Source organism: Acipenser ruthenus, chromosome 11, assembly GCF_902713425.1.
Source record: "Acipenser ruthenus chromosome 11, fAciRut3.2 maternal haplotype, whole genome shotgun sequence".
Classification (NCBI taxonomy): Eukaryota; Metazoa; Chordata; class Actinopteri; order Acipenseriformes; family Acipenseridae; genus Acipenser; species Acipenser ruthenus.
Genome location: NC_081199.1, coordinates 27,949,861 through 27,961,515, shown reverse-complemented (window position 1 = coordinate 27,961,515; position 11,655 = coordinate 27,949,861). Strand labels below are relative to the sequence as shown.

The 11,655-nt window shown below is 37.5% G+C and overlaps 1 protein-coding gene across 1 annotated transcript in view; it reads left to right on the top strand.

Annotated features, from left to right (window-relative positions):
• Positions 1–11,655, top strand: part of LOC117426954 (partitioning defective 3 homolog B) — a 242,904-nt gene that overhangs the window by 108,148 nt on the left and 123,101 nt on the right. Inside the window, exons 6-10 of the mRNA XM_034045222.3 lie at positions 34–120; positions 3,409–3,534; positions 4,380–4,729; positions 5,952–6,091; positions 6,728–6,856. Of these exons, the coding sequence (XP_033901113.3) occupies positions 34–120; positions 3,409–3,534; positions 4,380–4,729; positions 5,952–6,091; positions 6,728–6,856 (832 nt within the window). The remainder of the gene's footprint in view (positions 1–33; positions 121–3,408; positions 3,535–4,379; positions 4,730–5,951; positions 6,092–6,727; positions 6,857–11,655) is intronic.

Genomic DNA, 11,655 nt, shown 5'->3' with positions numbered 1-11,655 from the left:
CCTCATCTGTTCTCTTATTTTATGTCTCTTTAGTGACCTGGCAAGGACGGTGACGCTTGCTGGAGATGATGGACCCCTGGGGATCCATGTAGTGCCCTACGTTTCATCTCTCAGCGGAAGGTAAGACTGCAACAGGGGACTGCTGCTGTTCCCTGTAGGTTTCTACTTCGTGTCTAGTTTAACAATAACTGATTTTCTTTTTAATTAAAATTTTTAAAGAAATGTGCATATTCTTCCTCTAAAAAGCTTAATTTAAAAGACAAGGAATGGAAAGTGCCTGCAATTACAAACACTGAAACAGTAAATGTAATTATGTAATTAGCACAACACTAGGAAGATGAGAACAAATGGCTGTGGCGGCTTCCCCAATGAAGATAAAGCATAAGGTATCCATTTAGGAAAGTTCAAAATGTAATTTAAATTGTGAGCATAATACAGCACAGTGATTGTACATTAAACAATGGCACTGTAGCTGTTAAAGTGAAACCTAATCACACAGAACATTTTAAATGTGTTTTATGTATGCGTCCTTCATAAGTTTGTAAAGCAAATAGAGTGATCAATATGGGGTCAAAAAAAGGTAATAAAAATGTTATTTAAAGGAAATTGAAAAGGGTAAAGTATGATGGACTGTGTTGGAGAGAGATTAGAAATTTAACAGGATATATAACATTGCAGGACACGTGAATAACCTGAGTAGAAAATGTCACATTTCTTGTTTGGATTGTGGGGAAAGTATAGTGCAGAGGATAGATGGGCTTGGTTTTGTGTAAAAAAAAAAAAAAAAAAAGAAAAAAAAAAAAAAATTAAAAAAAACCTGTGGCTGTCTTTTGTTTTTACTTTGCCACATGCACCAAGCTGTAGCCTTTAGCATTGTCCCATTTTATTTGATCACCCGCTTGACCAACCTACTGTATTTTGATTATTTGAGCCTGAAAGATAATTTCATTTTACAGCCGCGTATGTGTCATTTTTCACATTATTACAACATTGTTAGTCAGACTGTGTGAACCATGAGATATTTTAAATTGAGGCATTTCTTACTGTCAGTGCTTTAGAGATGTCACAAGAGAGCAAAAAATGATGGAGCTTCCCTGAGACCATGAAACCTGCTCTCTTCTTAGCAGGCTTTAAAGCATTTTGGCCTCAAGTCACATAGTTTAGGAGCTCCCCCCACCCCTAGGGAAAATACCATCTGGAGCCTGTGGATATGCTTCTCCAGCACAAACACTTACACTCACTCTGACGCTCAATAGAGTGCAGCTAATAAAAGTTCATTGATAGGAGCTCCAGACCCTTTTTGTCGATATACTTGTTTACAGATGTTAGTTTGCAGTCCAAGGCAAGGGGTTTTTAAACTGGCTTATTGGCGCAATTCCGGCGAATGACTAAACTGATAGAGTATTGTGACAGGGTAACCTCACGGTCCGAGCAGTTACTGGCAGGAAGAGAGACTCAGAGATAAGAAAGCTGCAGTGAAGCGCTGTTGCACACTTTATTAAACAAAACACAGGAACAAATAACACAGCACGAGGGCCAAAACAAAGATTAAAACAAAACAAAACAATACAGGCTGGGCATTCACCTTTTTAAAGTTTTAAAGCAGTACACAAAATCACAGCAAACTCACCCCCAAACTCCTCCACCACACAAAGGATTTATCCTTCATTTTATACATGTGGCCATTCCCCAGTTAGCACCAATTACCTAACTGGGGAATGACCACACTGATTGCTGGCAGGGATAGATTTGACCCCATCCCTGCCAACCTTACATTCCCGCACACACACTATTTACAGCAGCAGGGCTTCTGACCTGCCACAGTATTTTTTTTGGAACACAATAAAACTGTACAGTCCACTCTCCTAATTACAGTTAGCAGTGGACAACATATTTACAGTTCATGTCGACACTGCTAAGAATAGCAATAATCATAACCTTCAGAATCTTCTCAGCAGTGCATTTAAAGGCCTCTGTGCTGATAAAGGGACAAAACTGGCTTTGTTATAGCAATGTCTGAAGTAGGAGTGGTGCAAACAAATTTTACTTTGTAATGATTGTCCTCCTGAAAGACTGCATTCAGGAACAATAGGGCATCTGTACATTACAAAGCATGCCTCACTAATGGAGACACATACAGATGGAGATGCATACAGATGTAATGGGTATGCTTGATTTTTTAAAAAATTTTTTAACATGGACTAAAATAGCTTTACTGGTAAATAATTTCTCTGGAAAAAATATTTACTGGAGCAGTGCATGAAACCAAATAACAGAACATTGGAATAAAAAAGACCCTGTCAACACCAGGGTGGCCTCGTTCTATATTTTTATATGGGCAGCAATTAACTCCTTTTCGGCATGTGGGTGGTGTGTGTCTGTGTATTTAAAACCGATAGGAATGTAGTGGTTATGAAAGGTGAGTGAAGCCACATGTCTGTCAGGCTTGTTGTAATATGGGTGTGTACAATGCCTGCTTTCCTACCCAGCTCATTTGAACTTCCCAGAGGGGGAGGGTTTATGGGGCATCGATCATTCAGTGGTGCACATGTATTTTCTGTCACCAGTCCTGCTTAACCAGCAAAATATGGTTACACTGTTACAGTTGCTGCTTTCTAAGATGTAACCATTTATTCAATACATTGTATGTTAACAACAGGCATCTGCTGCCACAGCTGTAAAAATGTTATATAAGGGTAGCAGTGTGGAGTAGTGGTTAGGGCTCTGGACTCTTGACTGGAGGGTCGTGGGTTCAATCCCAGGTGGGGGACACTGCTGCTGTACCCTTGAGCAAGGTACTTTACCTAGATTGCTCCAGTAAAAACCCAACTGTACAAATGGGTAATTGTATGTAAAAATAATGTGTAAACAATAATGTGATATCTTGTAGCAATTGCAAGTCGCCCTGGATATGGCGTCTGCTAAGAAATAATAAATAATAATAATGATAATAATAGGAATAATACATATACTAATATTTGATACTGTAAATTAGTCATTTTAAATTATTCAGTGTTTTGTGCAAATGTTTGATGTATGACGTCAGTGGAGCGTCTTGAGGCAAACCACTCCCCCTTCTCAACCCACTTGTAGTCAACAAGTGAAAGCTGCTTTTTGAAGGGTCGGAAAGGGCTTGTTTTGAGATTTTGCTTGGAAGTTTTTTTGTGTTTTATTACCGCGAATGCTTTAGCACACTAAGTGCTAACTTTGATTTGGTCCGGCCCCTAGTTTGATTAATGCACTCAGTGTTGCAATTCATTAAACCTGAACTGTTTGAGGTTGGAGCTTTATTCTTATTTTCAAAAAAAGGTTAGTCAAAAAGGCCTTAAACAAAACAAATATGGATTACTTGTAATTTTGTATTCAGCTCTGATGTCATGTGTTTTTTTGTTGTTGCTTTCTTTAAAGGGCACTTGGTCTGTACATCCGTGGTGTGGAAGAAAACAGCAGATCCAAAAGGGAAGGCCTTTTTCAAGACAACGAATGCATTGTTAAAATCAATGATATAGACTTAATGGACAAGTCATTTGCTCAGTAAGTAGAGGTTCTTTTGATGTTGGTTATTTTCTGTGCATCAATGTATACTGTGTATATCTTTTTTGTCAAAGATAATCTCATTGAATTCTCTGGGGGTGTTATGTGTTTTTTTATACAAAAAAGGCCTTTCAGGGTCCATTGTTGCAGAGAAAATGTCTGTTTAACGTAAAGAAAAACTTCAAAAGAAAAGTTACTTCAATCATTACAGGTGAAATGCAGTATATCTGTATTTCTTTTATCATACCGTGCTGTCAGCTATCTTCATTGTCGAATACACAAATATAGGAATCTCCTGATGCCGGTGAAGAAGAGAGATAATAGAATCTACTTCTTGTAATTGCAGTTTTATTCATGTTTTGATAGCAGTACAGTCATTATTTTGAAGTCAGAGTAGCAATCCCAATAAATGGTTTATAAACTTCATAGCAATCGCTTGCGTTGTATTTTAGACCATCATAAGTACTGTGCTGACAATTTGCCTACAATCGTTCTGCAATTTAAATAGCTAACCATTTAACCTGAGTTCTAAGAAACTACATACACCATTTTGATATTACTGGTACTGTTTGCTCTTCAAAAACCTGTTAAAGGTTTTACATTAAAACAAACACGTAAAAGTGTCGTTAAACTGCAAAAGCTGTATTTAGAAGACTTTTTTTCAAGTCTGATATTGTTGGTCGGAAAAAGAATAGCTTTATGAAATAAATGTTTTCATTTCATCTGAAATAATAAATTTTTTTTTATTTATGTAGTGAATAAAATAAAATGATAAAATAAGCGAATGTATTTTTTTTCTTCAATAATTGGTATTGATAAAGACTTTGCAATTTTATTCTTATTAGATCGCAAGAGTTGTTCCGACAAGCCATGAAAAATCAAACTGTCAGCCTTAATGTGCTACCTGCACCCAACAGAGATAGATATGAAAAGACTCTGATTGGTCACCTGTACAGCCTAGAGCATGAAGACAGTGTTCCGAAGCTCCAGGTTCCACTCCCTGTGAAACCCAAGCCTGCTCCAGCCAATCGGAAATCGGAGATTGGACACCCTCCGACGCCTCAGAACACTAGTCTTTCTCCGACTAAGAATATCAATGAAAATACATTGGTGAAAAAGAACTCCTCTTTATCCCCTCTAGTAGGGTTTGGCGGCAAGAAAATAGGCAAGAAAATCAAAATTGACCTCAAAAAAGGTACGGAAGGAATTGTTTGTCATAACTGGAGGTATCAAAGTTTTTATTTTTTATTTTTTTATTACAGTTTTAAAAGTTTTGTTGTGGTTCTGGTGTTGTTCCTTTGTGTTTGTTTACAGCATTCTGCTTGCAGAAGTAGGATGTTATAATGATATCTGCAAACTATTGTACTTCACAATGATGACATCAACACCTTTTGAGCTCATATTTTTAAATTGGTCTATTAATTAATCGAATAATTGAAAGTACTCTGTCAAAATGAAACATCAGGCAGACTACAAAATACAGTATGATGTTATAACCATTAGGAGTATCTTAACCAGATGCAATGACACTTAATAAAGAAATGTTATCCACATCTTTGCCAGCTCAACTAAAAATTCTGCCCTTTCTTTACCTGTGAACTGTGCAGTGATCTGCCGTATAATTTCTCCTAAGGTTGATACATTATGATAGGCTATCCTGCTAAAGCTAATCTGCTACAAATACGGCCTCTCAGCAACACTCTTGTAATAATAACTTGACAGTAACCCTAAGTCAGCACTTTGAGCAGGCCATTGCATGATAATGTAGTTACTCAGGCATCCTTATCCCCTGTGATTCAACCTGCTGTTTTTGTATTTCATAACTCACATAAATCGTCATGGTTACATAAACCGTGTGTGTGTCCCAGTTTTCTGTTACACTCTAAAAGCAGCTCTGTGAAGGAGACACAAGTCTTGTCACACTGAAATTTGAAAGACATGTCCATAAAGATATCTTTCACAGTGAATTAACCTGCTTGAATACACTCATTTTAAAGCCTATTAATAGCTGTTTTCTGTTTACAAAAACAGTGTGCATTTGTTCATTCCTTGCGTGTACATGTAATTGAAGACCACATAAAAAGATTGTTGTCATCTTACATTTTCATTTTCAACATATGTATCTTTAAGAATATTCACACTTCTTGTCAACTGCTTTAAAGTTACTATTACAGAGTAGCCTCTTATTTAGTTACAGGTATGTGTCCAACAGAATATCCATGCATAAGGAAGACCCACTTAAGCAACAGATGGTATATTTCAAACAAATGTGGTCTCTATTGAAATGTCATATGCTTTTTAGACTTTTATTGGTCATGGTTTAGATTATTTGTATGGTATTCAATTAACACCTGAAAAAGAATAAAGTAAACTGCTCCTCTATTCACGGACTGACTGTTCTGTTATTTGTGGTCCAGGTCTAGAGGGCCTGGGTTTTACAGTAGTTACCAGAGACTCCTCAGTCCACGGGCCTGGTCCCATCCTGGTGAAAAACATACTACCAAGAGGAGCTGCTGTGAAAGATGGCAGAATGCAGTCTGGAGACAGGATCTTGGAGGTAAACCCAACTTCACTGTCTATCACAGTCTCTCTTTTTATTTTCTCTCTATATTCATGGAATTACTGTAGAATGAGATTTTGTTTTTAATGTCTCTTGTTTTTTTTGTTCTGCATGTAACTTTTCTAGAAAACAAAGTCAACAAATTAGAACAGTTATATAGATATGATGTTTCCATGAGTAGTTTTCAGTTCTTGGCTGTGATTGCAAGGATAGAAATATGAAGCATTTAAGTGAACACCAAAAAGAGAGGACAAGCTACTTGGACACCCCTGCTGGTTTGTGGAGGTGGGACGTTTGCTCCCTGTTTTACCCCACTCAGACAAATCACTTGCTAAGTATTCTGTCATCCATTCAATGCAATATCAATGTGAGGGGAAAATTGTATTGAATAAATACAATACAGTATCTTAATATTAATAACTTTTTAAATAGTTTTCATAGCCTAGAAAAAGGGAAGGCCAACACATACGTGTAACATTGGGATGTTCAGAGAAATAAGGAACCAACAAAAAATAATAATTCAGGGTGGAACCACCTAAAACATTTCACTCCAGCCTCATTCTGAAGGTTTGGAAATGCCAAGTTTAGAAATGGTTTAGTTTATGTTTATGTGGCTGAACTTTTTTTTGATAGGTGAATGGCAGGGACATCGCTGGTAAAAGCCAAGAAGAACTGGTTGCTATGTTACGAAGCACCAAACAAGGAGAAACAGTGTCTCTCATTGTGGCAAGGCAGGAAGAAGTCTTCTTACCTCGAGAGCTGGTAAGCTTGCATTGCTGGGGCTGGGGGTGCATGCAGAAATGTGATTATGTCATGTTGTTGCTAATCCTATTTGTGTAGTAAACATACCAGCTAAATTTACATCCCAATAGATTACTGTTTTAATTGCGGCAAGCTGTTTTAATATGTTTTTTTTATTTTTATATACAAGACCCCGTGTTCTGATTTGAGCTGTATCTGAACATCATATTAGCAGCTCTACATGTGTAAAACTAGTGCATGGTACAGTTATACAGTAAGTAAGGTACTGCTTTGCTGTAATCAAATAGCAAAAAAGTCCACTGAAGAGGTCAAAGGTTTTGAGGAAAATATGTACACACTGACTGTATACTGGACGTGTTGAGTATTTTTGTCGTCGTGTTACACATCTTCTTTTTTTTCAAATACAGTTGCTGATCAAAAAAGGTAGTAATTGGAGACCGGAAGAAGTTAAGGAATTGTTAACTTTACAATTCTAGGAGTGACAGCTACTAAACAGATGCGGCACTTTGAACTGTGCAGTAGAATTTGGGGGCACAGACCCTGTGCAAAAAATATATATACAGTATATATAAAAAACAATGCATCTACAATTTTTTGTAGCTGTTGACAGTATATGCAATAGGTAGAACTTTTTATTTTTTTTGATGGCTGCCAACCCTACAACTTTTAATACACTGCAGTTAGTATCAGACAGCTGAATGAAAATAATATTAATAATGCATCCCTACGTCAATATTTTTATTTCAATTTTCCACATATATACTATTAATAGAGAGGACAAAGCGAGCACAGGGAAGTTTACAGTACACTACAGTTCTGCAGCGCCATTCATTAAAAGATAAGAAATTGATATATATATATATATATATATATTTTTTTTTTTAAGTAGCTTACCTATGTTATGTTATTCTGCTTATTTATGTATTTGTTTTGTTTTCTGTCTGTTGCCATGAAAACAATCTGTTGACTGACAGGTTTGGAAGCTATACTCACATTATCCCTTTGGCTGTGTGAAAGGGGTATGACGGTATTATACGGGCATAGATTGCGCAATTACGTCTCTGAGACGGCTCAGTAGCGGCATTTGTGTTTGGAAGTGGTATTAGACAGTTGTTTTCATTAAAAAAAGAAGCAAATTAGACTAGGGTGCTACCCATTTTAATCTGAGATTATGATTAAACAGATATACAGGTACTGTATGCTGTTGTTTTAAGCAGTTTTTTTTTTTTAATAGCTTTATAACTTTAAAAATGCTTTATATCATTCAAAACAAAAACATTACACTATACAATATATAATAAGTCTGATTAGCTAGACACTGTAAAAGTTGTGTAACTGTGTGTGACAGGGTCTTACGTCACGGGCGTGGATAGCCACTGTTTACAAAGTACAGAGAGACAACTGGGGGTGGAGTTGAAACGCCGGCACAGGCGCGCAGGATTTATTAATACAAAATGGAAACGAAATAAAGATGGTCATGTGACGTTACCAGCCATGGTAACACACAGAGGACACATACAGCAAGCTGTACAAAAGGCAAAATAAAACACAGTACAAAGACTACAAATAAAAGGTGCCCCAGAGGGCGAGCGCTAGCCTTAAAATGAGGTGTCCCGCTCCAGGAACCGGCTACACTATGTAACCCTCACTAAACATCAAATGGGATCACAATCCCCTAACTAACCTACTCATGAGCCGGTATTCATACAACGACTCGTGCTGCTTCATACGACCTTGGCTGGGCATTGCCTTCACAAGCACCGCTTGCAGTCTCAGGGTTGCGTAGCTGTCGTTCCTGCAGCGCGGACCCTCTCCTCCCGAGTATACGCCGCTCCCCTTCTGGCATGGCGTTGCAGTCGCCCCGAGCCATCTCCCGCGGATGTTTTTAAACCGATGGACACTTGGTCAAGACCCGCCCATCTGCTGATTGAGGTCCAGCACAGCCAATCACTTGCTGCCCTTCCCCTCAACCAAGCCTAGCAGGCAGCAAGTCTCAATCGAGCACCTGTCTGTAAACAATAAATGTAATTAAACCAATCAACTCCAACACGACATACAATAAACCCATTTCCCCATACAAATTATACCAACACTAAATACACATGTGCAGGGCAATCGCCCTGTTACACTATGTCATTTAAAGACTCTGCTGAAGTCTACTTAATAGAAAAGTTTTTATAAATGTTATAAATTTATTTTCTGGATATGCAAAATGTATTGTTTTAGCAACACTTCAGAAACCAACTGCATTCCTGTCTGTCCCCATTAGGTCCCCTCCTGAACTTGGTCATTTTCCATAATCCTGAGCTTGATTGATTCCTTCGACTGATACACTTGATCTTTCTTGTGTGTGGCGGCCCCGAAAAGAGGAAGCAAAGTATTTCCTTCTTTTGTCTTATCCCTGTGGTTGCCTTTCTCAGTAACCCCCCACTGTCCCCCTTGTATGGTTTAACTGTCATCCCTTACAAATCACTGCACCACCTCCTCCAGAAGTGTGTTTATCTTTCTTCTGTTATCGGCCAGTGTTTTTTAAGGTACTGAATTGGGCTGGCGACAGCTCCTTCGCACATGTTTCACCAGCTATACAGGAAGTGCTCAACCATGCTGGTCCCTGTGATCTGACCTTGCATCACTTTGCAGCTGTGTGCGGCCTCTTCCTCTCGCAGCTCCTGTTGAAAGAGTGCCAAAACGAACTTGTTTTTCTTCACATTTCAGCAGTTTTGGAAAATAACATGGGACTGAAGGGGGGGGTATGGTGTTTAGTATTGAATATGCTTACAGGACCGCCTTTATATGTGTTACTCTGGGGAATTGTACTTATTTGTTTAATTATACATTTTAAGGGTTTAAGGTTCATTTGTGTCATTGCTAACAGCACTGAACTAAAACATTGAGGTGCTTGCTGAATACTTTGTAGATGACTTGCATTTGTGCGCTACAGTATGTAAAATTATTTGCCTTCTCCTAGTTCTATATATATATATATATATATATATATATAAAGCACCACTTGTGCATATACTTTGAGAACAATTTGGTGTAAAAGTAGTAGTAATAATAATAATAATAATAATAATAATAATAATAATAATAACAACAACAAACCTGCTGGTTTGTATTAATTTTAAATTGCCTTTCCTTGTCCATTAACAAAACGTCCACTGGCACTTAGGAAGAGCATTCCATTGGTTAATGTGTTAAAAGTCAGCTTCCAAATGAAAGCTGTCCGTTACCTGTTGAAAAACAGCTTGCAGCGAGTGATGTGCTGTCCCCATCAATCCACCCATGAAGCACAGGGGCTTGGCTATCACCAAAGGCAGACACCACAGCTGACCCTTACTGTGTTTCCCAGATGGGAGTGTCATCCTGCTGATGTGTCCAAACACAACAAGGGTGATGACAGATGGCTTGTGCCGTCCTGTCTTCAAACAAACCATCATTTTTCACCATCTATAATGCAGTGCCTAACACATTTTTATAAAAAAAAAAAAAAAAAAAGCATCTTCATACAGCATTAAGCCGTGAGTAAACCCAATACTCATTCTGTCTTCTGAGGGCTCCCTGGGGGCTGGATTTTCAGTCATATCAAGGGTGGTTTTGATGGAACTTTATCTATCTTTAGAACAAAGCTTTTAAAGAGTATTTATAGATCCCAGATGAGGCCTAGTAAGGGTTGAAATACTGTAAGTCTTTTACAAATACCATGCCCCGTGGACTGCCAGTAATCTTTCAAAGGGCAGTCGACTGTCTGATTGTAGCAATCAAAACAGTTAGGGACATTGCTTTTGTGTCGATGGGATAAAAAATGCCTCGTCATTTTGAAGGTGCCTGTCTGCCGTTATTTAAAATGATTCCTTCTTTTAACAAGAAGTAGAATGCTCTATAGTAACAGTCAAGTGTAATTACATATAACTAGTGTATTATTTCTTATTGAATTTAGGTTAAATTCATATGAAGTTATTTATTTATATTGCCTCCTACTTCATCACACATAAGCAAATTCAGAAGTGCCTCCAGTATGAGCAAGTGTGGACTGCTTAATTGATGATGATTTGAATACAAAGTAAATATGTATGTTGGTAAAGTATTGCATTTGAATTAATGACACTTATAAAAGTGGAACTGTTTTTACTTCTCCAAGCAGTAGTAGTTGATTTATTTAATGTATGTTTTTTCATGAGCTTAACCTTAGTTTGTTAATTAGTCAATTGAGTGATCAATCTCGTTTTTTTTATTATTATTATTTAAGAAAGAGGGGGAATGTGTCAGTCCATATTTTAAGCAGGAAATCCTGAGTTAAATAGAAGTACATTTTAAAAATCGTATTTACTCAAAATGCATGCTGGCATCACTTTAAAATCTCATGCTGAAGTTATGAATCATTATACTGTATTTGAATCCCTGTTTTGAACATATACAAGCATTGGTTAAAGCCATTTAAAAACCCAAAACAAGCTGTTACCATATGGTCACAATATCTATAAAGGGCTACTATGAGATGTGATATTGTACAGTTAATTCTCCTACATACATCTGTGGGGTTTTACAATATTCTAAACAAATGTTTCTGATTTGATAAATCCTGCTCATGATGTACAAAACAGACATCCATAAACAACTTGCATTACTTCCTCAATACAACGCAAATCGTCCTTACCAAGAAAGAGATCATGTTCCCCCAGGACTCCTTTTGACTTCCAGGTCGGGACTGGGTTACTGGCTAAATAATCCATTTAATAATTCAAACTAAATGAGCTATTACCCAGAGAGAGCCCCTCTCCTTAAAATTCCATGCAGCT